The following is a 25,808-nucleotide window of genomic DNA, read 5'->3' as shown; positions in this document are numbered from 1 at the left end:
ATGACAGACATCTATCTACCTAGTGACTGATGCAGTGGATTCACAAACTGGATTTGGAGATGAAATGTTATTGCAAACTTAAGATCATTGGTATATGAATTGTCTCAGACTGGGTCAAGCCGCCGGAGGGCTCAAGTAATGGATTTATAATAGACCCCACAATTAGAATCGAGGCATCGTCTACTCAACCACATGATGTACACAAGGAGAAATATGTTATATATGAACCTATAATTCCATATTACGCTGAGAAATATCATCTGGACTCCATAGAGGTATTAGGATTGATGATAGGAGCCAGAGGCACCATTACTCATATATTTCACAATTTTTGTAAGAAATTTAATTTGGAAAACCAGTTTATTAAAGATATTGGGTTAGCAGTCCTGAAAGGCTCGTCAATAATAACATCTTTGTCCTATAAATAGTTCCTCATGGATTAAAAATTATTGATTGATGCGATTTTTACTGAGCAGTAGGTATAATATGGTAAACCAATCATTTATAGACATATTTTACACAATATTTATAGTTGTCAATCCACTTTTATATAAGTGCTGTCTTTTGGGGCAGCCCCAAAATGGGGGACGCAGAAATAAATGCTTTTCAATCTCTCTCTCTCTCTCTCTCTCTCTCTCTCTATCTATCTATCTATCTATCTATCTATCTATCTATCTATCTATCTCTGTAAATGTTTTCATATTCTGTTTAACTCCTGGTGTAGCCCTTGCAGCTCTTCTCCATTTTTAGTAAGATTCTGTCCTGAGCTCCTCTAAGGACATCTCCATTAGTTATTTTCTTTCACCAGCTTAACATTAACTCTCTTCTGCGACCCCAGATTTCAGATGCTATTAGCCTTTTCTTCTCTCCTCCAACAGACCGCCTGCACAACACCTACATACCTCGAAGTGACACTAACATATGAGTCTCATCTCGTGAATGTTGCTGCCAGTATCAAAACACAAAACCCGTATACTGCAAACATTAACAGACACCTTCTGGGGGCACCCATTATCAGATCAACTGCTCCGTTGCTCCTTTCCTGGGTGCTGTCCGTCTACAGCAGCCATATCAAAATAGTCGATGCTCAACTAAAACAAACAATGCGTCTTTTTACAGGATGTATTATTCCTACAAATATAGGCTAACTGGTTACTGGTCCTAAGTAATATATTACTACATCTGAGAAGGTCGGATAGCCTAAAGAATACATGGAGAAGAATTAAGAACAATCCCACCTTACCAGACCACCTCGATGTAACATCAACAGAAAAAAGGATTACACTGATATGCAACCATTTTGCTACATAGAAACTGTTTATACTTTTCAGTTCCCCCTATGGCCAATTACAAAGCCCATACGTAGATTCGTTTCATCACGTTCAATTTTTAAAATTTGAAATTCATGCCAACTGTCTAAATACTGGAATTAATATATATATATATATATATATCAATTATACTATTATAAGTGCGTTAAAGATGGCAATTTAGATATAATGGAATTATTAAACTCTTATAAAACAAGTGAAATTAATAATTATGAACAAAGTATCCTATCAGTATTTTTTTTTCTTAAGTGTTGTAAGGACACTTACTTTTTCCCCCACTTCATATTAATCTTGGGGTTGTGAAGCAATTTATTACCGGCCTTGGCAGCGAAACCAATGTAGTTCAATCACTGATCTCTATACATGGATCGCTGATGGCAGGTCTCCGCTGCAGGAGAAAGTACGCCAAGTTGAACGCGCAGTTCGCCATGTTGGCGTACCCAACCTCGAGCTCTCCTTATGGGGAAGCAATGATAATGTAGTCAATTTTAAGTCGCAATTAATGGCGCATTGGAATAATTAAAAATATAGAGACATGTTCACTCAAAGCATAAGGACATTGGGATCACTGACACGTCATTCCGAGGTCAGTAAATCTCCGGGATAGCAATAAACATGAGTGTATAATAACGGCCGGCAAATATTAACTTAGCTGCTGAATACATGCAATTAGCGATCGGTAACACAATACGAGTGAAAACCAGTTTCTGGAAACATTGCTGTAAATTGTATACATGTATGCCACGAAATTATGCATTCTTAAAATGATGTACCTATAAGCGTAGCTCACTATACAGGCCTAGATTCGACATATCGTAATCGGTGCTTGATAATGAATTTCTGTTTCCTGTTTCCAAGAAATAACGCGCATATTATCAAATTAAAATATCATTGAAGCAAATGTACACATTTATAAAACCAGAAAATATTCAAAACTAGTCAATATATCACATTGCCTGCAACTTAATGTACTATTACAGACCTCTTTAATTAAATTCAGCTAGCAAAGCGACATTGATAGTCATCATCAGAAATATGTAACACCAGTTAAAAGAGTCCCAAATACCACGAATAGTATAATGGAATAGCCCCAAACACCCACCACACTTTCCCTTCTCCTACCACTCCAGTGTCTGAAACCCATAATTATTACTGATGTAAATAAGGTCTAGAATTCCTCCAGACTTCATTTTCTAAGATTGTTATAAGGTCACATCAATTATTTCATCGAAACCGTCAGTTTAATTATGAGGGGAAAAAAAGCAAATCTTTACTTGCAGTTAATGTTCAGTAAAATTGAAAACAGTTGGCTGTACATCACTTCTAAGGTGTACAGTTTGTCCATTTCTATCAAAACAGTCTTCCTCTAAGTGATCCGAGCAGAGAACAGCTGTTTTAGAAGGCTCCCAATTCTCCCGCCTGATACTCCTAATCGATGATCTTAGATGTTCGGGTCTCGAGAAAGGAAACCTACAAAAATTAATTGCCATTTTGCTCCCGGAATATGCGAAATAAGATACAATAAACCTAAAACTCAAAACACTACCCTAGGAAGATTCTTATGTACAGTATAAAACTTCCCGAGCCGGGCTGAGTGGTTCAGACGGTTAAGGCGCTGGCCTTCTAACCCCAACTTGGCAGGTTCGATCCTGGCTCAGTCCGGTGGTATTTGAAGGTGCTCACGTACGACAGCCCCGTGTCGGTAGATTTACTGGCACGTAAAAGAACTCCTGCGGACTAAATTCCGGCACCTCGGCGTCTCCGAAGACCCTAAAAAAGTAGTTAGTGGGACGTAAAGCAAATAACATTATTATTATTATTAAAACTCCCCGATGAAATGATTTCTCCTTCTGCTGATCGGTTCTGTTTGTACATCCATAAGCTGAATACTGCGGTATGTTAATACCCCGTAGAATGTTTCTTCATTCATATTGCAGATAAACACATACATATTTAAATTTAATCTTGTAATTCACAAGCATACTACAAGGCAACGAACCTAAATTCGTAAAATACACTACTATTTACTTTGCAATAACACAGCACAGAACACTCGTGAAACTACAATCAAGAGGCCTGGCGTCACTGAACTAAGCATAAACAAAGCAAGCGCGCTCCTCGTGGTCTACTGCACCGTGCGCTCACTGCCATCTTACTGCGCCAGTCATCTTCTATTCGGCTTACTGCTACCCAAGCTACCAGCCATCCAGGTATAGAGATCAGTGAGTTCAATATATAAAACTGAAATTTCCGAAGAAATATGCAGTATAAATTAAAGCTGGTGTATTTGATGGGCCAGCGATACACGATCTAATGATGCATCCAAATTTTTACTCAATGAATGAAACAGAAAAATCTGCATGGCGTTAATTTAAAAGCAGGACAGAAAACTTCCTAGCTAACAGGGAATCTGGAAATTACAACGGAATTGCCGAGGAAATGTTACCTAACTTCAAATCACTCTCTAGGTTGTAACATGAGTGTGAAACTTAATTTTCTACACAACCATTTTGACTACTTCAACCAAAATCTTGCTGCAATAAATGAGGAGTAGAGTGAAAGATGTCATCAGGGTATCAGAACTATGGAAATAAGATAGCAGGGCAAGTGGAATGAAGCAATGTTAGCGGATTATTGTTAGTGCTTTAAAGAGGAGTGCATCTCAAAGTCACAGCAGGGTATCAAAACGGTGCAGCATTTCGACCAACAAATTGAACATCTGAATGTCTCTAAGTGCTTTTCATGAATATAATCCAATGTTTTATAGTTAATTTTATACGCTCCAACTTTATATTGCGATGTTAAAACACGTTTAAAAAATAATATACCTAATTTGCCGATATTGAAATTATTGTTCAAATTATAAAGTATTGCGTTTTTATTTCTATAAATTACACCAAACGGGGCACGATAGAGGAAATATGAATACAGACTTATATTCTAAATCCCTCAATACCTAAGCAGTCATTTCAGGCATAGTGTCTCATTATATTATTTGTATTTTTTAATAATGAATTTATTTTGATGTTTTTTCCTTCAAAATTACAAAATACCTGACGTGATACAGAAAATCTGAGCACAGATATGGATTCAGGGTACTTTAGTTAACAAGAATCAGTAATATTTTCTCTTGTAGTAGAATAAGCATTTTGAAATGCATATCAGTGCAATACCGCCTCGTAAAGCCCATTTGAATTTGCCCGCGAAGCGATCTGATCGACTAACATCAACAGATGATAAACTGACAACGGTGCAGCATATCGACGTAATTTTTTCAAATTACTTATCAGTATGGCCAACGCTCATATACTCGGTTCACGTTGTTCCCGACCACCCTGTATGATACGTTACAATAAATAGCAACGTTCAATATACATTCGTCTTTATCAAATTATAAAACACATGCCAATACTTCCAGGTATTATCATTAGACATCGATCCGTATGCAAATGCAAATTTTGTTTGCCGATATGTTGCAATTTATCATTATTTATTATATATGAATAAATTAACTGAAACAAATTAATAAAATAATTAATATAAGATAAATTCATGAAAATAATTAATCGAAATGTCCGTAGTATGGGCGCCAGAGTTCACCAGAATGGATCCATCAAATTTTAATAAAGCATGATCATTCAACCTCTCAGGGCGTGTATATAAAGCTGCGTACTGGTACATCTGCTTCAGGCCTTACCAAACCTTCTGAAAACGATTAAAGAGGTAGGAACTACACCTGGGTTCATCAATAACTCCACTGATTCTAAAATAACTAAAAAAATATATTCTGAATAATATCCGTGCATGAGCACCTCATCAACACACCAAAATATACATAAAATACACTCACAAAACACTGCTAAAAGACTCCATATTTACAACAACGAAAACAGTGGAAAACCAAGAGCGAGGACCAAGCTACCATTTGCAATCAATACGTTGAACATTAATTACAGAACACATGTATGTAGATAAATACCGTTCACGGTCTCTGTGTATCAACACAACTTGCATATTCTCATAATTGGCACTTGTTATATCACATTGATACTGTACCTTTATAATTCTGTGTTCGCTAATTCTAACACTTGGTTTAAAGATACAAGCGACGAGCGACGCTGAACGATGGCTGCTGTGTGAGCTGTCGCGTTATCGTGTAGGATTATGGCGTTGTCCAAAAGATCTGGACGTTTGGTTTGCAATGCACAGCGCAGTTGGTACAACAAAAAAGAATTGTAATAAACTGCATTAACAGGGTGCCCCTCACGCACTGGATGACACACAAGAACACACTGAACATCGTATGCCAGGATTACCATAACCTTATTGGGCGACTGATTTTGTCGAACCTTACGTCTCCGTGGTGACCCCTGACGACGCCATTCAATTGACTGTCTCTTCAGTTCAGGTTCATAAGCACGTGCCCATGTTTCATCGACTGCAATAATGCGATTCAACATGGCTTGTCTTTCTTGCTGAAACCTCTCCAGATTGATGCGACATGTTTCGTAACGAGTCATTTTCTGTACCTCAGTTAAGTGAAGTGGCACCCAATTTGCACAAAGTTTATGCATCTGTAGGTCCTTGTGTAAAATGCGCCGTATTGTTGCCGAAGGTATTGCTGTATGTTCTTGCAATTCCGCTAGAGTCCAGGGCCTGTCCTCATGTAAACACTGATCGATCACCATTATCCGTACATCTTTGTCCAAGGACACTGGACGGCCTGGGCGAGGCTAATCGGCAGTTGATGCTCTACCCCGTTTGAACGTCTCCACCCAGCTCGCCACTGGTCTATGGGGCATGCCATGCACACCTAATGCTTCCCGCAGATCTGCATGGCATTGGCGTGCATTTCTGCCGCGGACAACTGCTATTTTAATATACTATCGTTGCTCCTGCTTGTTGACTTCCATTTTGTGACGCTCTCACTCACACACTGAACTTGGGGGGCATGCTTAGACCCACACTGTTGTTTACGTACACCATCTAGTGGCATCATATGCAAGTACATACTGTACGTTTCCAAATGCATACCTTAGTTTTCCGTGTTGTCTCCTGTTCGCGAGAAAAAAATAGTTGCCATGACTTATGACTCGACCTACGTATTTTCACTCGAGCAACACACGCTTGTTGTTCCAGACCATACATTATGGAAAGGCTGAGATACAATACCCATAGCTTTCACCAACATACAAGACACCAAGCTGCCACAAGTGATATAACACCAAGTGCCTAACCACTCCACAGTTTGTAGGTCGGTACCACACATCACATTCCACAAAATTTCACGTCAACCACGTTCCACAAAAGTTGTAAGGCAAGTCCACTCCAGCAAAGTTTTAAGTCAACCTCCATTCCATCAAAATTACATCTCCTCCACGTTCCACCAACGTTTTTAAGACAAGCCCTCGTTCCACAAAAGTTCCATCTCCTCTCACGTTCTACCAAAGATTTTAAGACAAGCGTGTTTCACAAAAGTTGGATACTCTCACGTTCCACCCAAGATTTTAAGAAAAGCATGTTTCACAAAATTTACCGTACATCTCTTCTCACGTTCCAGCAAAGCTTCAAGACAAGCATGTTTCACAAAAGTTACATCTCCTCTACGTACACCAAACTTTTTAAATCAACTCCTCCGCTGTTTTCAATCAAGTCCTCTCCATCGTTTTCTCACATGCCTAAACAGACCTCAGCTTCTCCCTACTCTCACATGGTATGTCTAGATTGGTCCTGGCCATCCAGTCACGAGCAGAAGATCCTCTTGCCATACCAAGACAACGCCCCGAACCTCTTCCGGGTCCCAAGACAATAACAACCAGGCCGCGTCATCGAACTCTGGGTTGTTCATACAAGACTCATGCAAACTTTCCGAGTTAAAATAGCACTGTTTTCCCAACCGCTTGTACAAAACAAATTACTCATATCAAATATGAAGACCTTCCAGGTTAAAATATCACGACCGGGCGAGTTGGCCGTGCGGTTCGAGTCGCGCAGCTGTGAGCTTGCATCCGGGAGATAGTAGGTTCGAGCCTCACTGTCGGCAGCCCTGAAGATGGTTTCCCGTGGTTTCCCATTTTCACACCAGGCAAATGCTGGGGCTGTACCTTAATTAAGGCCACGGCCGCTTCCTTCCCACTCCTATGCCTTTTCCATCCCATCGTCACCATAATACTTATCTGTGTCGGTGCGACGTAAAGCAAATAGGAAAAAATTATCACGAATATATATACAAATTAAATAATAATAATAATAATAATAATAATAATAATAATAATAATAATAATAATAATAATAATAATAATAATAATGTGTATCTTGGGTATTCAGCCCAAAGGCTGGTTTGATCCTCAACAGCTCCACCAACAGCTGTTATAGATAGCCTAGGTGTCACTGAAGAGGCATACTAGGGAAATGAGGAGTGAGGTTGTTTCCCGTTGCTTTCCTCACCGAGTCAGAAGTTGCTATTACATATCAGTCTGCCAAGCCCACTGAAATGCATGCACCACCCGACCCTATGAGCGATATTTTCACACCATTCATAACAGGGACTGGCTGCATAAGGAACGGTGTTACTAGAATCGCTCATACCTCGGTCACTTTCATATTGTCAAAGCCAAGGATGAGACTGAAACAAGTCAATGAAAGTAACAAATTTATTCTAGCCCACACCAGAAGACATAGTGCATTGTAGACACTACATCCTGCCAGCAAAGGCATATAATAATAATAATAATAATAATAATAATAATAATAATAATAATAATAATAATAATAATAATAATAATAATAATAATAATAATAATAATAATAATAATAATAATAATAATAATAATAATAATAAATACTTCTGAATACAATGCTGTAGTGATGGTAGTGATGTTATCGAAGATAATAATGATGATGAGGTAGATTGTATAACTAGAAACTAGAAAGACAACTAAAGTTATGAGCTTAACAATAGGAGTCAGCAAAGTGGGATTTTAACTTAGAACAGAAAACAATTAAGTTACTTGTTTACATTGTTTTACTATGGATGTGTATGTAGTTGCAAATATATGTGATATATGTACTATCACAATGTGTATATCCAAAACCGACAGGGAAGTGCGTTTGAAGGTGAAATTGGACGAATTATTAAGTTTAATAGTGCATATATGCATATTTGCGTATATTTGAGATAAGTGCATACATTTAAAATTTCGGATTTGTGTATGTTTTCGACTTTTATTGTGCATATTTCAACATTTTTACAACCAGTCTTCAAGAAGCTGTAGAGTTATTAATGTCGTGAACTGTTGCGAAATGCCTCTTGTGGGTGGGGCGTGTAAAATAACTCCTATAGTATCCCCTGCCTGTCGTAAGAGGCGACTGAAAGGGGCCCCAGGGGATTTCAACCTGTGAACGTGGGTTGGAGTCCACGGGGTCATTAGCTGAGTCCTGGCATTGCTTCCGCTTACTTGTGTCAGGCTCCCCAATGCCATCTAAACTGTCCGACCTCTTTTGGTCAGCTCTTGTTATTTTCAACTCCGACAGTATTAGGTTGCGAATCCTAGAGAGTCTTTCACTTTCACGCCCTTCGTGGCCCTTGTCGTTTTTTGCCCGACGCCTTCATTTTTTGAAGTGTCGGATCCTTTCCATATTTTCTCTTAGATTAATGTGTTATATACAGGATGGTTGCCTGTTTGTACTTTCTCTTAAAACAATAATCACCACCACCACCACCACCACTCATGCGGAATGCCTGGCCTTATTCTGAATGAACATTACAGTCGTGGTAAGATTTCAAAGAAAAATCAACAGAAGAACATAGCGTGCGCTCAGGATTTCAAGTACTGTCCCCTCACATCCTTGGATATAGAGAAATCATTCACCGCATTAAGCTAATTTTAAGAGACAAACGCCACGGATTTTTGCAAGAAAACGTGGAGAAGACTGCTGTAGTGTACTGCAAAGCAAATTACGGACAGGAAAAGTAGGATGTGCAGTGTAAAATGAAAGAAGAATGTATATTTAGGGGCCTAAGTGTTTCTCTTCGCGTTTGTGTTTTCTTACGCGGTTTTCTTATTTATTTATTTATTTATTTATTTATTTATTTATTTATTTATTTATTTATTTATTTATTTATTTATTTATTTATTTATTTATTTATTGTGCTTCAGACAGGTACAAACCTAATGATGTGAAATACATATACATATACCATTACATTAGATAAAAACAAATTAAAATTATAATATCTCTTATGAAAGTCTTTGTAAAATAAAGTCATAAATGAAATAAAAATACACTTTTCTTCAGCAATATAATATTACAAATATCCAGTTACATATGCACATAGTATAACCAGGTATTTAAAATATTACAAGTAAAATGATTTACGAACCGCTTTGAAGCTGCTTTAGTTCTCTAATTATACATGATCGTAGTGATATTATCGAAGATAATAATGATGAGGTAGATGGTATAACTAGAAACTAGAAAGATAACTAAAGTTATGAGCTTAACAATAGGAGTCAGCAAAGTGGCATTTTAACTTAGAACAGAAAACAATTAAGTTACTTGTTTACATTGTTTTACTATGGATGTGTATGTAGTTGTAAATATATCTAGTCTGTACTCAATGCTATATTTATTAAATATTTTCATTGAGTTTAACACTGGTGAATTACTATGTTGTTGCGTTCTTGATCTAGAACAGTAGAAAGTAACATGTTTTGGGCGTGTAGATGGATTAGGGACAGAGAAGTTGAACAGTGAAAGCAAGTTAGAGATACCAATAAGATTGTTAAATAATTTGTAGACAAATAGAAGAAGTGCAGTTACTCGTTTTTTCCTAAGGACTTATAGCCAAGTTGTTTCATTATCATACGAATCAAATTTAGGGTAATTATTAGTTATTTTGTACGTAAGGTATCTAAGGAATTCGTTTTGCACCTTACTAATTGATTTACCATGTGTATTGATTAACACACTGTGTCTTATCTAGGAGAAAGTGTATATTTGTTAACAGTGAACAGTGATAGATCAATACGTCTCACGAACTATGTACGGATTGTTTGTTCTAGTGGAACAAACGCAGCTGTTAGTAGAATGCAATTTTTTTTCCCATCCTTTTTTTTTTTTTTTTCGTGAGCATGATTTTTATGTATTAGTATGGGTGAATCGCGTGAGTATAGCAAAAGGAATCTTACGAGTTTAGTAGCATGAAAATAAGTGCATACTTAAGAGCATAGGCCTATTTCATCGCTTTTTGCAGCATAATTGCATGCTTGTACTGGTGATTTATACAACATATAAAATCCGATGTAACTTATCATACATGTACGCTTTAAATGTACAATGCTGTATTTTTTCTCAAAAACATTGCAGCTGTTAGAATGATATTCAAATCAACAATGGAAACGTATGTTAGAATATTACTAAAGAACAGTAGTTGTGAAATATCAAATATACTGTGCTTTGATCATTGCAGACTTCAGCCATAGAAAGTCACTACTTGAAGAATGGACGAAATATTTCCTTTCTCAGCCCACAGAATCTCATCGACTGCACTATGGAATATGGAAATGTCGGGTGCGCTGGTGGATTTAGAGACCAAGGCTTCAGATACATAATAGAAAATGGCGGCATAAACACAGAGGAAACTTATCCTTATGAAGAAAAGGTAGGTTGGTAACATGTATATAAATCCCTATCTTTGTGTCTTTCTCAGCGATATTGGGGAAAGGAAAGTGTCTCAGCAGCTGAAATTGGCACCAGATAGCCTATAGGTTATCTCCCCTTTGCAAGAAGAATGCAATGAACCTCTCACGACCACGAATTTTGTACTCTTCCTCCTTTCAGTGAAGTAATTGTGTTATATTCGCCATACTGACGCGGACAGCTGTGAGCTCCAAGTAGGTTACATCCATCCGTAAGTTATGCTGCCTTCGACAGTGATACTGAGAAAACGAAAAAGCTATGACTTTTTTTACGTCGCACCGACATAGATAGGTCTCATGGCAACGACGGGATAGGAAAGGGCTAGAACTGGGAAGGAAGCGGCCGTGGCCTTAATTAAGGTACAACCTCCCAGCATTTGCCTGGTATGAAAATAGGAAACCACGGAAAACCATCTCCATGGCTGCCGACAGTGGGGTTCAAACCCACTATCTCCCGATTACTGGACATTGGCCGCACTTAAGCGACTGCAGCTATCGAGTTCGTTCAGGGCTGTTGCGCCATGGGATTTGGGCTTTTGCGCATTAACATTTCCAATTACTTTTTAAATAGGAATTTCGACTGTCCAAGAAAGGCTTGTATGCCAGTACAAACGTAAAAATCTATGGTTATTACTGTGACATTTTCGTCGGGCTGCATTGTACAGGCATCTGAGAGATGACTTTCTAATCCAAGATTAGATCTTTCATCTATTCACTGCCAATGAAGATTTCTTCTCTTTTCGACATGAAGTTGAATAACAAAAACGTAATCTTCAAAAGTCGTTTATACGTTTTAAAAATGTAGACAGTTCCTTATTGACCATTGACACTGCATTCTAAGTATAATTTATGTCAGTGTATGTTGTAGGATCAGTGGTGCTGATATAGCACTTTCTGATTCAGTGAAGAAATTAATGAGTAAGCTGGGGAGTTTTCTTAACTGTCTATATTATTTGTTGGCCTAAAATGTAGTCATCGGTTTTTTGTACATCTTATGCAACTTGAAGTTGATCTACCCTATCTTCATTTTGTCTAAAACTGCCTACTCTGAATGTATCTGTCTTGCCTACGAATACTTTTATCTTGCCTAAAACATAATATTTAGAATGATTTATTTTTCTGTTTCCCAGGCTGACGTCTTTTTTTCCTCTATATTTTACACTTCTCTCAGACATTTGAGTCATATTAAATGATGTTCAAGGAGATCATATTGTTTTTGATGCTTACTTTGTTCCTTAGTCACAAATTGTGGCATTCTACATGTACCGGGCGGTACACCTCCAGGCCGCTACTTCAAACATTGCGCCAGTTGAAACTCCTCTACTGGAGGAAGCCTGAACTTTAACAACCACATTAATTCTAAGATTTCTCAGAAGATGTCCCTACTGTAAATTTTGAAGTGTTCTGAACTATGTCAGTTTCGATTCGTTTGTTTTCTCTGTAGCAAGAAGTGTGAACATTCTCTTCTAGATGGTACCACTTAAGAACTACAATTGTGCACCCTAGTGCGAAGTGAAGGAACTTTTTTTTGAAGAAATTTTGTAGTCATAAGTTTGTTCTTTGTTAAATTTCTTTCTGTCATTGTTTGAGTTGGCAATGTTAATCCGTTCGTTCCGCCAGTTTTGAAATTAGCCAATCCCGAATTTCTTAAATTCATTTTCGACCAATCGGGGCTTTCTTCCCCAACCTGCTCTGTAACTGTGTTCGGTAACCAACAAAATTTTGTGGGCGGGTTGTAATCATTCATGAAACGTCTCGAATCTTCCACGAGGATATATAAACTGCTGATTTTCTGGTCTCCTGGCCACTTCAGTAACATCTATCCTAGTGTGATTATGTAGCAGGGGGCGGGAAGCACCTCTTTCTTCGGGCAGCAGTTCATTCATAAGGTAATGACCTTTTAATAACTTCTTTCTTGCTAGCTCAGCAGTTTAACCCTCGGGGCAGGTTCGAAACTTTTATCATGTAACCTTCCTTTAAAATGTAAAAGGCACTTGATATAAATTCTGTCTCTTTAACTACAAATTGGGATAGAGAGTGCCTAGCCCTCTCGAGCTCCCACTCATATTGTTTTGAGGTGACTACATTTTTATAACAGTTTCCCATCTCTTCGCAATGTAATAATGTTTTATTTCGTGTCACCTCCGTAGTATGGGATTAGCCCTTGCATAAGCGGCCTAGGGCCAAATTAGGTTTTAATAAAGTGTATTAGGAGTGCTGAGTACGCCTCCACTCAAGTTGGTATTTTGGGGCCAAGTCATTGTCCTGTTTCTTTACTGAATAGGCCTCAGTAGGTTGGGTATTTTTACCCCTGTTTTTATGTGTCCGGAGGACAGCTTGAAGGTGGAGTTTGGTGTGGCCGTTGATGGGCTTGAACTTTGAGAGCGGGTTGCTCTTTCTTAAATTTGGTTTCTGTGTGCCTCGAGCAGGCTTTACTGGGTAATTGGGAGCAAGTGCTCCTGGGCATGATTGGGGTTTTCCGCCCCTTTGTCAAACCTTGTATTTGGGTAAAGTTGGGCTAATTGCTCAAGAATTGTGAGTCTGGGGCTCGAAGCCCAAATCCTGTAGCAAACTGTAAATGTACATTCTTAATTGGTTAATATGCTACTGAATACCTGTTATACTTGTTATTTCTTGATCTTGAAAAGAAAATATAACCTTGTTAAATTTTAAATTAACTTTAATTTCGTAAGTTGAGACCTATTCATCCCAGCACCTTCTTTCACCTATAACTACCACGGGAATCTCCGTAACACTACAGTTCGAATTTTAATATTTCATCAATTAGGTTTTGTATCTCCTGAGTTATCCATTGATTCTTAGTTGATCCTTCCTTCCTAACATTTTTTCAGCAGCCCTACTGACCTCTTATTGCACAACTGTCCATTCTTCATCTATTGTGTTTCCTTCAGCCTTTTCATTTGTCCTTGTGCAACATGTTCTTTGAAACAATCCCTCACACTCCCTTCGTTCAACTTATCTATATCCCATCTCCTTGCATTCCTTCCTTCCTTCAATTTCTTCAACTTCGTTGGCATTTCATGACCAACAAGTTGTGGTCAGAGTCCACGTCTGCTCCTGGAAAAGTTTTACACTCCAACACCTGGTTTCTGAATCTCTGCCTAATCATAATGAAGTCCATTTGACACCTTCCAGTGTCTCCAGATCTCATCCACGTATACAGCCGTCGTTTGTGGTGTTTGAACCAAGTATTAGCAAGGACTAAATTATGATCAGTGCAGAATTCAAGCAGCCGACTTCCCCTTTCATTCCTTTGTCCAAATCCGAATTCTCCTACTGCATTACCTTCTCTTCCTTGGCGTACCACTGCATTCTAGTCTCCCATTACAATAAGATTATCGTCACCTTTTACATGCTGTGTTAAATCTTCTACCTCTTCATATATTCTTTCGATTTCTTCATTATCCGCTGAACTATTAGGCATATAAACCTGCGCTATTGTTGTGGGCATTGGTTTGGTGTCTATCTTGACAACAATAATCCTTTCACTATGCTGGTCGTAGTAGCTAACCCGCTGCCCTATTTTCTTATTCATTATTAAACCAACTCCTGCATTTCACCTGTTTGATTTTGTGTTGATAATTCTGTAGTCGCCTGACCAAATATCCTGTTCTTCTCGCCAACGTACTTCATTTATACCAACCACATCTAACTTTAGTTTATCCATCTTCCTTTTCAAATTCTCTAACCGACCACAACGATTAAAACTTCTAACATTCCACGCTCCGACTCGCAAAATGTCAGTATCCATCTTGCTGATGATCGCCCCCTCTCGTGTAGTCTCCACCTGGAGATCCGAATTGGGGACTATTTTACCTCCGGAAATTTTACCCGGGAGGAAGCCTTCATCAGTACATCATTCATACAGAGAGAGCTGCGTGTCTCGGGAGTTAGTTGCGGCTGTAGTTTCCCCTTGCTTTCAGCCCTGTATCAATATCAACACAGCTAAGCCATGTTGAGTATTATTACAAGTCCATATCAGTCAATCATCTAGACTGTCCGACTCGTTGGCTGAACGGTCAGCGTACTGGCCTTCGGTTCAGAGGGTCCCGGGTTCGATTCCCGGCCGGGTCGGGGATTTTAACCTTAATTGGTTAATTCGTACGGCGCGGGGGCTGGGTGTGTTGTCTTCATCATCATTTCATCCTCATCATGACGCGCAGGTCGCCTACGGGAGTCAAATAGAAAGACCTGAGGAGGTCTGAAGGAGAGACATATTGTGCAGGGCAGTTATGAAATGAGAAGGCGAGATATTCTTTTGCTTTTTCTCACTTTGCAATTTTTCAATATTTTGCTCTGTGCAAAATGCTCTTTTGCGATGCAATTCTTATGAGATTTTGTTTTAACTTGCTGAAATCGTTCTCAAAGGTACAAGTATTTAAATTTGTAATGGGTTTCAAAATACTATAAATCTGAATATGAATTTTGAGGTTCAGTGTTAAATTAATATTGAATTTTAAAATATTAGCAACACACATTTCAACATTTCTGGACAGAATAGTATTCATCTGATAATAAAACCCATTACTATTTCTACATACATTAGGTAAATGTCAACAAAATTTCAGCTTGATAAATTGAATACTGTTACGTAAGGGACTTAAGTATAAAAAAATTGAAATAACATTTTAACCAATACAGCCACACACCTCTAATTTGGTAAAATATGTGTTTATTTGTACCTAAATGTAGAAGAAGAGTGCCAAATATGGAATATGCTCCTAATATGGAATACCCCAATATTCGCTAAGTTAAACGTGGCAGAGCTGCAAGAAGCAGGTAGAAAGATGCACAACGGAGGGCTCTGTGGGGGTGAGTTGAGGGAAGTCACTTGAGCTGTGTTCTCTGTCCGTGACAGTCGACCGAGTGATTTTCAGCCTCTAAGAAGTTTTGGGAAGGTAAGAATTGCAGTCCTTTACAAACTAGATCTTACCTAAATTTTAAAACTCTTGTTAGCTGTGCATAGAGGGTGAATTAACTATACAAACCACGCAGTGGTCAAATCTATTTGATGAACTGACATACGTAATTTGTAATATGGAAATTAAATGTGGCTGTGTGCCTAATATGGAATACTGTGGTGTTCCAATTATGGAATAGTATTCCATATTTGGGACCAGATTTTTGCACTATCTATAGGCAGTTTCTCTTTCCTTCAGAACCATGGCCAGTCGGAAGGACAATTCGGAGGGGAAAGTACGGAAGAAGTGGAAGGAAGTAGACATGCAGCAAGCTATCAATGCAGTAAGGACAGGGGAAATGGGGTACAAAACCAAGTTCACTGCCAGTTTTACGGACTACAGTGCCATGAAATTTCATTTAAAATACGGTACCCACGTGTATTGATCGGGACTTAATCCAGGGTCACCGTGGTGGGAAGCCAACGACGACATCACTCATTCGTCACACTTCACCGAAGAAAATATGGATCCTTGAAATGTAGTGCTGCAGGAAAGATTATGTGATCAAATGAGTAGATACCGTAGATGAAAATATACTGAGTCGAACTAGGTCCCACTCATTGGCCTCAAAGAAAGCTAGACCTAGAACTGCGGCAAGAATAGCTCAAGAACTCAGTCAACCTTCGTGCAGTGGTTTGAGCAGAGCTAAGCCTACGCGAAAGGGAAGTAAGGGAACAAGAGATGACAGTTCCTCTTCGGATGAAGAATCAATCAGTATAAGCGATGAATCATATGATCTTGATATAGAGGAACATGGAAAAGTGGACCCGAGTGATGAAGATGTATTCTACGTACCTTGGCTTCTACTGTGACGGCAAATATTCCCGAGATAGAAGCGGTGAGAAATGGATTCAGTGTTTGGAGTGCATGTTATGGTGCCATACCGAGTGTTCAAGTGCAGAAGGTGACATATTTGTGTGTGAATATTGCAAATAAGATCTTTTATTTTAAATTCTGTTCATGAGTTTCTTATTTCAAACTTGTAGTCCATAAACATTCATTAAAACAAGAGGCTTACAAGTAGAATTATAGTATTCCATATTAGGAACACTTTTTTTAGAACAAGAAAAGTGCAGTTTCTATTATATTTTGTAATTTGCAAATATATGAAGTTTTAAATCAGACTGAAAATAAGTTGCTCTAAAGTAGACATATCGTATCAATGTGACATGCATTTAGAATTTTTAAAAGTCAAAAATGAGTTCGTCATTTTTAATAAAATAAAAAGGTATTCCATATATGGCACTCTTCCTCTAACAACTAAATTCGGTAAAAATCGGACAAAACTGTAGAAGTTTCAAAATTCAGCCCTAAATACACATTTATAAAACAGTGCCAAGGGCCCTTATATAACGTTAGGTGCAGTGACCCGGACATACACTCATGTTCCTAAAACACAGAACACCTTGAAAGACTAGAGATAGGAAGTTCATATTCACAGGATATGTTCAATAATATGTTCTGCAGAAACGATTATCATTTCAGTCATCTCGGTTCAGCATGTGCCCTCTTGCCTAGTAGGCACTGAGTCCTCCATGGGCACTGATAACTTGCTCCTTGAGTGATGGAATCAACGCGTATAGGCCCGAATTGCGACCTGGGGTTTAGCCATCCATGCTGCATTCACCTTGTTCCACAGTTCATCTTTGGTGCCAGGCATTGGGTCACAGCGCCGTACCCGTTGTTTCACCATATCCCACACATTTTTGATTGGTAAAAAGTCCGGTGATCGGGCGGGCCAGGGCAACAGTCTGACATCCTGTGACAACAAGAAGGCACGTGTTCGTGCATAAACATGTGGTCGCGCATTGTCCTGCTGAAAAATGGCGTCTAGGGTATCGTTCAGAAAGGGTATGGCTACGGGTCGCAGGATGTCATTCACGTAGGTCAAACTAGTCACAGTACCCTGGACACGCATCACCTGTGATTTGTGGTTGTACCCAATAGAACCCCACACCATAAGGCCTTGAGTTGGCACTGTATGTTTTATGCGAATGCAGTCAATGTGATGCCTCTCCCCCTGTCTGCGGCGAACCAAAATGCGGCCATCATTTTCAAACAGAACCTGGATTTGTCCGAAAACACTATCTGCTGCCATTGCTGTCCTCAGTGACGTCGTTCCATACAGCATTGCAGTCTAGCACGTTATGCACATTAGTCAAAGTTAGGCGGAGAAGTGGACGACGCGCTGGTAACCCAGACCGCAATAAACGGCGACGGACTGTCACTCCTGACAGTGTACGATGTGTTACACTGTTCCACTGCTGCGCCAGAGCCGAGGAGGACGCAGAGCTGTCCTGCAATGCCATTCAGTGAGTAGACTGAGTGGTGCGACCAGACCCATCTCGTCATGTTCTATGGGCTTCTGTGAAATATTCTGTACACACCCGTTGCACTGCCGACACACTCGTCCCACACGAGCAGCAATTTCCCGGATGGATGCATCACGTTCTCTCATGCCAATATTACGCCCTCTTTCAAACTCACTCATTTAACGGTACGGTTCTCGCATACGTCTGCGAGGCAACCTGAACGTCTCCTCAAGTCACACTGATCCATTACCTTCGGTTTATAGCGACAACGAGAGCCGCAGGCACATTTTACCAGTTGGTGGTGGTGCGCCGAGATATCGATGTTGACCTTGAACCTGAGGGCCAACATGTTTCAAATGCTAATTGTTTCTTCAGAACATACTAATGCACGTGTCCTGTGAATATGAACTTCCTATCTCTAGTCTTTTAAGGTGTTCTGGTTTTTATGTACATGAACACTAAATACGGCTATGGTGCTATGTACGCTTTCTACGTAATGAAATCATTGTGGAAAAAGGATATGATGAAATCCTATTAATTTACATCATATTTCAGGAAGGTCCCTGCAGGTATAACGCCAGCGACATAGGAGCTACTTTGACGGGCTTTGTCAGTGTTCCGGACGGCAACTATCAAGCTCTAAAAGATGTGCTGGCGAACATTGGGCCTGTAGGAGCTGTATTTGATGCCAGCATGGAAACTCTTCAATTTTACAGTTCAGGTAAAACTAAGTATTGTATGAAATTATTTGTAGGAAAATACATTCCCGCTAAAATATGTAAATCATTCTACTGTAAGGTTTAATTTCCTAAAATCGTATATTTTTATATCATTTAACTATTTCGATACATCTCCATATCTTTGTTTCACGTTTTTTTTTCATCTTTCCTTACCTTTCCTTTCTTTCCCCATGGCTCAACAGCCCCGAAAGGCCATGGCCTAATAAGCAACCGCTGCTCAGCCCGAAGGACTGCAGATTACGAGGTGTCGTGTGGTCAGCACGACGGATCCTCTCGACAGCTCTTCTTGACTTTCTAGACCGGAGCCGCCATCTCACCGTCAGATAGTTCCTCAATTGTAATCACGTAGGCTGAGTGGACCTAGAACAAGCCCTGAGATGCAGGTTAAAATCCCTGACCTGCCGTGAATCGAACGTTATCAACAGCATAACACCCGTTCCAGGAAATCCGGCGGCAGGGCACTGTTTATGACAGAATAGGATATTGAGCTAAGGCTGCCTTCTTTAAGTGAAGAGTTAACCACATGATACTTCTCCGGTCTTCCATACTATATAAAATAGATTTACCTTCTTCCAAGACAGCCAATGATCAGAAATATAACATCAATCCCCATCGCTTTCTCTCAACTCAAATTTTTACTCTAGTTTTACGTGGTGACTGAACAACTGATTTAGGACTTCCGGTTTTTGTTTTCGTCTTGGAACTTATATCATCTTGGTAAGAAGCTAACGATAATGACACTGAGCCACCAATTGCATCTTTTGGACATGCTTTAGTAACAAGCCTTAATTACCTTTGAGAGCGTGGTAGCTGAGTGGCTTTATCACTGGCTTCTCACCAAGTCGGCTTCGGTTCTAATTTCGGCCAATACATGTGGGATTTTAAAAAATAAAATCTCACATTCCTCTGGTTCATACTCCGGGTAAAATTGGAGCCCTCATGGCTATGATCTCAATATTAACCGGTGCAGAAAACTACAAGCTTGTATTTGTTTTTGCAATGTAACTGAAATTTTTGTATTCTAAGACGAAAGACCTGAAAAACTGTCCACCGTCGGGATTCGAATCCAAATCTTGCATTCTCTCGACCAATGCATTAACTGGGTCCGTCAGGTCGGCCAACACACGTGGAAGACAGTCTCAGTGCTTTGATGTTGAGAGCTGTCTTTAGAGACATCTGCTGAGCAAAGACTGGATAACTTTGAAACTATCTACTGTCTTATTTCTATTTTATTATATACTAGCAAGATACCCGTGCTTCGCTACGGTATTATACTAAAATTTATAATTGAATGCTTATTGTTTTAGATATATAATCCGCCGAAATTCGCGATCTGATTCGTTTTCTGCGAGAATCCACCAAAATTCCCGATCTGACTCGTTTTCTCTTATTTTACGGCACGTTTCCTCCCATTTTTCAATCTTCCTTTCCAGCAATCGAGTTCGTACTTCCCGGGCTAGGCTCAGGTATTCTTCCCGGTCAGTTGTGTACGTAAACCTTTGCCATCTTTTCCTATAATCATTTTTAATATGGATGAAATCCTTCAGGAGATCCGGCGTGGTGTCATATTGGGTGCCTTGGCGGCACTGAACCGGCGGCCGTACTGCATTCTTAGTCATTACCCGTCCAGTAGCCGTTTCCAGCGCGGTCCGCACATTTGATGACGGTCCGGAACATTATTATTATTATTATTATTATTATTATTATTATTATTATTATTATTATGTGTTGCTGGAATGGCTGATGACAGGGAAAACCGGAGTATCCGGAGAAAAACCTGTCCCGCCTCCGTTTTGTCCAGCACGAATGTCACATGGAGTGACCGGGATTTGAACCACGGAACCCAGTTGTGAGAGGCCGGCGCGCTGCTGCCTGAGCAACGGAGGATCCTTATAAGTACATTAATAACAGTAAAATCAATTGGTCTCACCTCCTTCTACACCCTACCGCCGTTAAGTTTATTTACCACCCCCCCCCCCCCAAAAAAAAATTAAAAGAAGGATTGTTTCTATATGTTTAAGGGAGATTCCAAACACCAATGTTCACGTCTATTACCTTCAGTTTTGAGATATAAGTATCCCCATAAAAATAATTTACTTTCTTCACTTCATTTCACACTACTCCCCTCCCCTAAGTGAATTTTCCCGCAAATAATACTTGTTTCTTTAATAGTAAAGGATCCTCTAAATACCAATTATCACGACTCTAACTTCTTCAGTTTTTGATTTATGTGTCCTCATGAAAGGAATTCAACTCCTTTACACTCCCGCCCTCCAAGATGGTTTCCTCCCAAAACGCGTTTGTCTTTGTTTTTAAAGGAGATCCAAATACGAATTTTCACGTCTGTAACAACTTTAGTTTTTATTAGATGTATGCATTCTCATACAATTAAGTCAATTAATTTTTCAATTCTTTCACTCCCCCCCCCCCCCAACCCTTCATTGGATTTTCTGAGAATACGTGTTTCTTTACTTTTAAAGCAGATTGCAAATATCAAATTTCACGTCTGTAACATCTTCATTTTTGAGATATCAGTAGCCTAATTAAAAGAATTCAACACTATTTTCAGTCACTTTAAATACCAATTTACCAAGTGGTATTTCCGAAAACTAAAAATACACGTTTCTTTATGTTTAATAGAGATAAAATATACCATATTTCACTTCTGTAACATGTTAAGTTTTTTTAGATATACTGTAAAAATTCTCATTTTAAAATTTCACCCCTTTTGAGTTCCCCTTAAGTGGAGTTTCCAAAAACAAATCACCTCTGTTTCTTTACATTTACAGGAGATTCCAAACACCCACTTTTTACGTCTGTAACATTTTACGTTTCCAAGATAATCTGTAGATATAGTCTTTCAAAAAATTCACCCCAATTTGTCACTCCTGTTTAACCGCCATTAGTTGGATTTTCCAAAAACTAAAAAACGCGTTTCTTTATTTATAAAGGAGATCCCATATACAAATTTTCAGTTCTGTAATATCCTTCGTTTCTGAGATATATGTATCCTCATTAAAGGCATTCAACCCATTTTTCACCCTTTTACACCCCTCCTATTAGGATTTACAGGAAACAAAAAAATACGTGTTCCTTTATTTTTAGAGGAGATTCTAACTACCAATTTTTACATCTGTAAATTTTAAAGTTTTAAGTTGTAGACACACTCATTTTAAAAATTCACCCCCCTTTTCACCCCCCATTATTTGGATTTTCAAAAAACGAAAAAATACGTGTTTCTTTACTTTTAAAGTAGATCCAAAATACAAATGTTCAGGTCTGTAATATCTGCAGGTTCTGAAATATAAGTAGCCTCAATAAAGGCATTCAACCCATTATTCACCCTTTTCCACCCTTCCTATTGGGATTTTCCGAAAACAAAATAATATGTGTTTCTTTATTATTAAAGGAGATTCTAAATACCAATTTTTACATCTATAAACTTTAAAAGTTTTAAGATATAGATACACTCATTTTAAAAAATCACCCCCTTTTCACCCCCCCCCCCCATTAATTGGATTTTCCACAAACAGAAAAATACGTGTTTCTTTATTTTTAAAGAAGATCCCAAACACCAATTTTCAGGTCTGTAATATCTTCAGGTTCTGAAATATAAGTACTGTAGACTCATAAAATGCATTCGACCAATTTTTCAACCTTTTCCACCCTTCCTATTAGGATTTTCCGAAAACAAAATATACGTGTTTCTTTATTTTTAAAGGAGATTCTAAATACCAATTTTCACATCTATAACCTTTAAAAGTTTTGAGATATAGATACTCATTTTAAAATATTACCCCCCTTTTCACCCCCCTTAATTGGATTTTCCACAAACAAAAAAATTCGTGTTTCTTTATTTTTAAAGGAGATCCCAAACACCAATTTTCAGGTCTGTAATATCTTCAGTTTCTGAGATATAAGTAGCCTCATTAAAGGCATTCAACCCCCTTTTCACCCTTTTCACTCCTCCTATTGCGATTTTCCGAAAACAAACAAATACGTGTTTCTTTATTTTTAATGAAGATTCTAAATACCAATTTTCACATCTATAACCTTTAAAAGTTTTTAGATATAGATACTCATTTTAAAATATTACCCCCCTTTTCACCCCCCTTAATTGGATTTTCCACAAACAAAAAAATTCGTGTTTCTTTATTTTTAAAGGAGATCCCAAACACCAATTTTCAGGTCTGTAATATCTTCAGTTTCTGAGATATAAGTAGCCTCGTTAAAGGCATTCAACCCCTTTTTCACCCTTTTCACTCCTCCTATTGCGATTTTCCGAAAACAAATACGTGTTTCTTTATTTTTAATGAAGATTCTAAATACCAATTTTTACATCTGCAAACTTTAAAAGTTTGGAGATATAGATTCACTCATTTTAAAAATTCACCCCCTTTTCACCATCGCATTAATTGGATTTTCCAAAAACAAAAAAAATTCGTGTTTCTTTATTTTTAAAGGAGATCAAAAGTACCAATTTTCAGGTCTGTAATATCTTCAGTTTCTGAGATATAAGTACCGGTATCCTGATTAAAGGCATTCAACCCATTTTTCCCCATTTTCACCCTTTTTCACCCCTCCTATTGGAATTTTCTGAAAACCAAAAAATACGTGTTTCCTTATTTTTAAAGAGGATTCTAAATACCAATTTTTACATCTGTAAACTTTTAAAGTTTTGAGATATAGATACACTAATTTTAAAATTTCACCCCCCTTTTCACCCCCTTAGCGACGGAATATCCAAAAATCCTCTCTTAGCGAGCACCTACATCTTAATATGAATATATCCCCAAAATGTCATTTCTTTATGTCCAGTAGTTTTGGCTCGGCGATGATGAATCAGTCAGTCTGTCAGGATTAATAAACATTGAACGTTCTAATTATTGATTTTTATCCTAACTCCTCAGGTGTATACCATGATCCTACGTGTCGCAGCGGCATCTATGATTTGAACCACGACGTGCTGGTGATCGGATATGGTACAGAAAATGGCACTGACTTCTGGATCATCAAGAATTCATGGGGTGAAACCTGGGGTGAAAACGGATTTCTCAAGATCTCAACAGCAACCAATAGCTGTGGCCTCGCTTCATATGCGTCCTATCCTCTGATTACGGACTCTGGTGAAGAAATAAATTTGGAATTGCTCGTAATCATTTACTGCTTTCTATTCATAACTGTTTCAAAATGAAGTATCCAAACGATTCTCTTCACTACAAACTTTTACATTTCAAATTAAATGAAAGGAGAAAATATCAGAGCAAAACCTTACTTATTGCAATTATATCAAAGATGTAGATGAGGTGGTACATACTTGGTAAAACATTGAAATTTAAATAGCAGGCGTTTCAATATTCCAGGACTGTTCAAACAATTCTTGTTTTAAAAACACAAACTTTAACCAATAAGAACTTATTACTGACCAATGAGCCATAAGCTGTATAAAGTAATCATTTATTGTGATGCCAGTGAAATATGAACTATAAATAATTTGAAGTTATTGTGATACCAATGAACCAAAAACAAAAGTAATTTGTGCTTTTAACGAAACGGTAAGCATTTAATAAGTTAATTTTAATAAATTATTTTCCACCTATTTGTACCTAATATCAGACTCATGCTTCCCAATTGAAACTGACTTGTACAAGTTAGACATTTTATATGTTCAACCCCAAATTATGTTTATCTGCTTCAACTTTTAGCAAAAAATCAGTATATACAAATGAGTCACTAATTGTGAAAGGTAACAACTGATAATAATTTCAAATTTTGCTTTATTCGGTTAGAGTGTACTCGCATCCGTTCTACACCGTTTCAAGTTTAAAAAGTAGCATATCACACGCTATTTCAAATAAGTTACTTCAATTCGCTAATGACACTGCCAGCCTACCTCCACTCCGGTCCGTCCATAGCATCAATAAAAATCCTGCAACCCTTCCTGGACACCTTTACTTCATGGTGCAACCGATGGTACTGTATCTCTGCCTCAATCCTTTTAAAATCTAATCCATCCTAATCCGACCTCCTAAAAGGCGCTTTTCCATCACCTGCAATCCTGCCAGCCTCAGATTCACCATCGATGAGACCCCAATCTGCCCTCTATCTTCCCACAAATACCTTGGCGTTACCATAGATCATTACTTTACGTTCCGTCCCCATTTCCAGAACTTACAAACCAAATCCTCTAAAAGTTCTTATCTGGTATGTCAGCTAGCTGGCACCAGCTGGAGCCTTAACACCAAACTACTTCTCCTAACCTACAAAACCTTTATCAGCTCTGATATCACATATGATCACCTCACCTGGGCAGTTGTGACCCACACCACCCCTGTCAATAGAATGCCAAATAGCCCAAATTACCCTCTGACTTCCTCCTTTATTTCATACAAAATCCTATATGACATCTTCCCCTTCCCCTTCCCCAAACTTGATACCCACGTCTCCCTTCTCTTCCAGAAATTCCCCGAGAAGTCCCGAGTTCCCGACAACCCTACACAATCCAGCTCCTACACCTTATCCCCACTTCACTATCACCACACTCTCACCCAAACCACAGACTGGCCACCTCAACAAGAACAGACTGCACTGAGGTAAACCCTTATTCCTAATCCTACATCCCCCTCCCCTCAGTAATGGACAACAGCGGATAACAGTTATGTACAATCTGTTGGCTCTCCTCACCATTAACCTCGCAGTTAGGCTATACCATTTATTATTTAATCTTCTCCACATTCAATGC

General features: G+C 38.6%; 1 protein-coding gene across 3 annotated transcripts in view; it reads left to right on the top strand.

The window, feature by feature from the left end:
• The window catches only part of LOC136874692 (procathepsin L), a 57,161-nt gene extending 32,485 nt beyond the window's left edge, over positions 1–24,676 (top strand). For 2 of the 3 annotated variants that reach the window (XM_067148347.2, XM_067148337.2), the window contains 3 exons: positions 10,804–10,995; positions 18,882–19,047; positions 23,977–24,676. In XM_067148347.2, coding sequence (XP_067004448.1) covers positions 10,804–10,995; positions 18,882–19,047; positions 23,977–24,260 — 642 coding nt within the window. In that variant the 3' untranslated portion in view covers positions 24,261–24,676. The remainder of the gene's footprint in view (positions 1–10,803; positions 10,996–18,881; positions 19,048–23,976) is intronic. The other variant, XM_068227942.1, reaches the window with a different exon arrangement.
• The last annotated feature ends 1,132 nt before the right edge of the window (positions 24,677–25,808 follow it).

Source organism: Anabrus simplex, chromosome 1 (genome assembly GCF_040414725.1).
Source record: "Anabrus simplex isolate iqAnaSimp1 chromosome 1, ASM4041472v1, whole genome shotgun sequence".
Classification (NCBI taxonomy): domain Eukaryota; kingdom Metazoa; phylum Arthropoda; class Insecta; order Orthoptera; family Tettigoniidae; genus Anabrus; species Anabrus simplex.
Note: the sequence above shows the minus strand (reverse complement) of the source record. Positions and strands in the feature narration are given on the sequence as shown.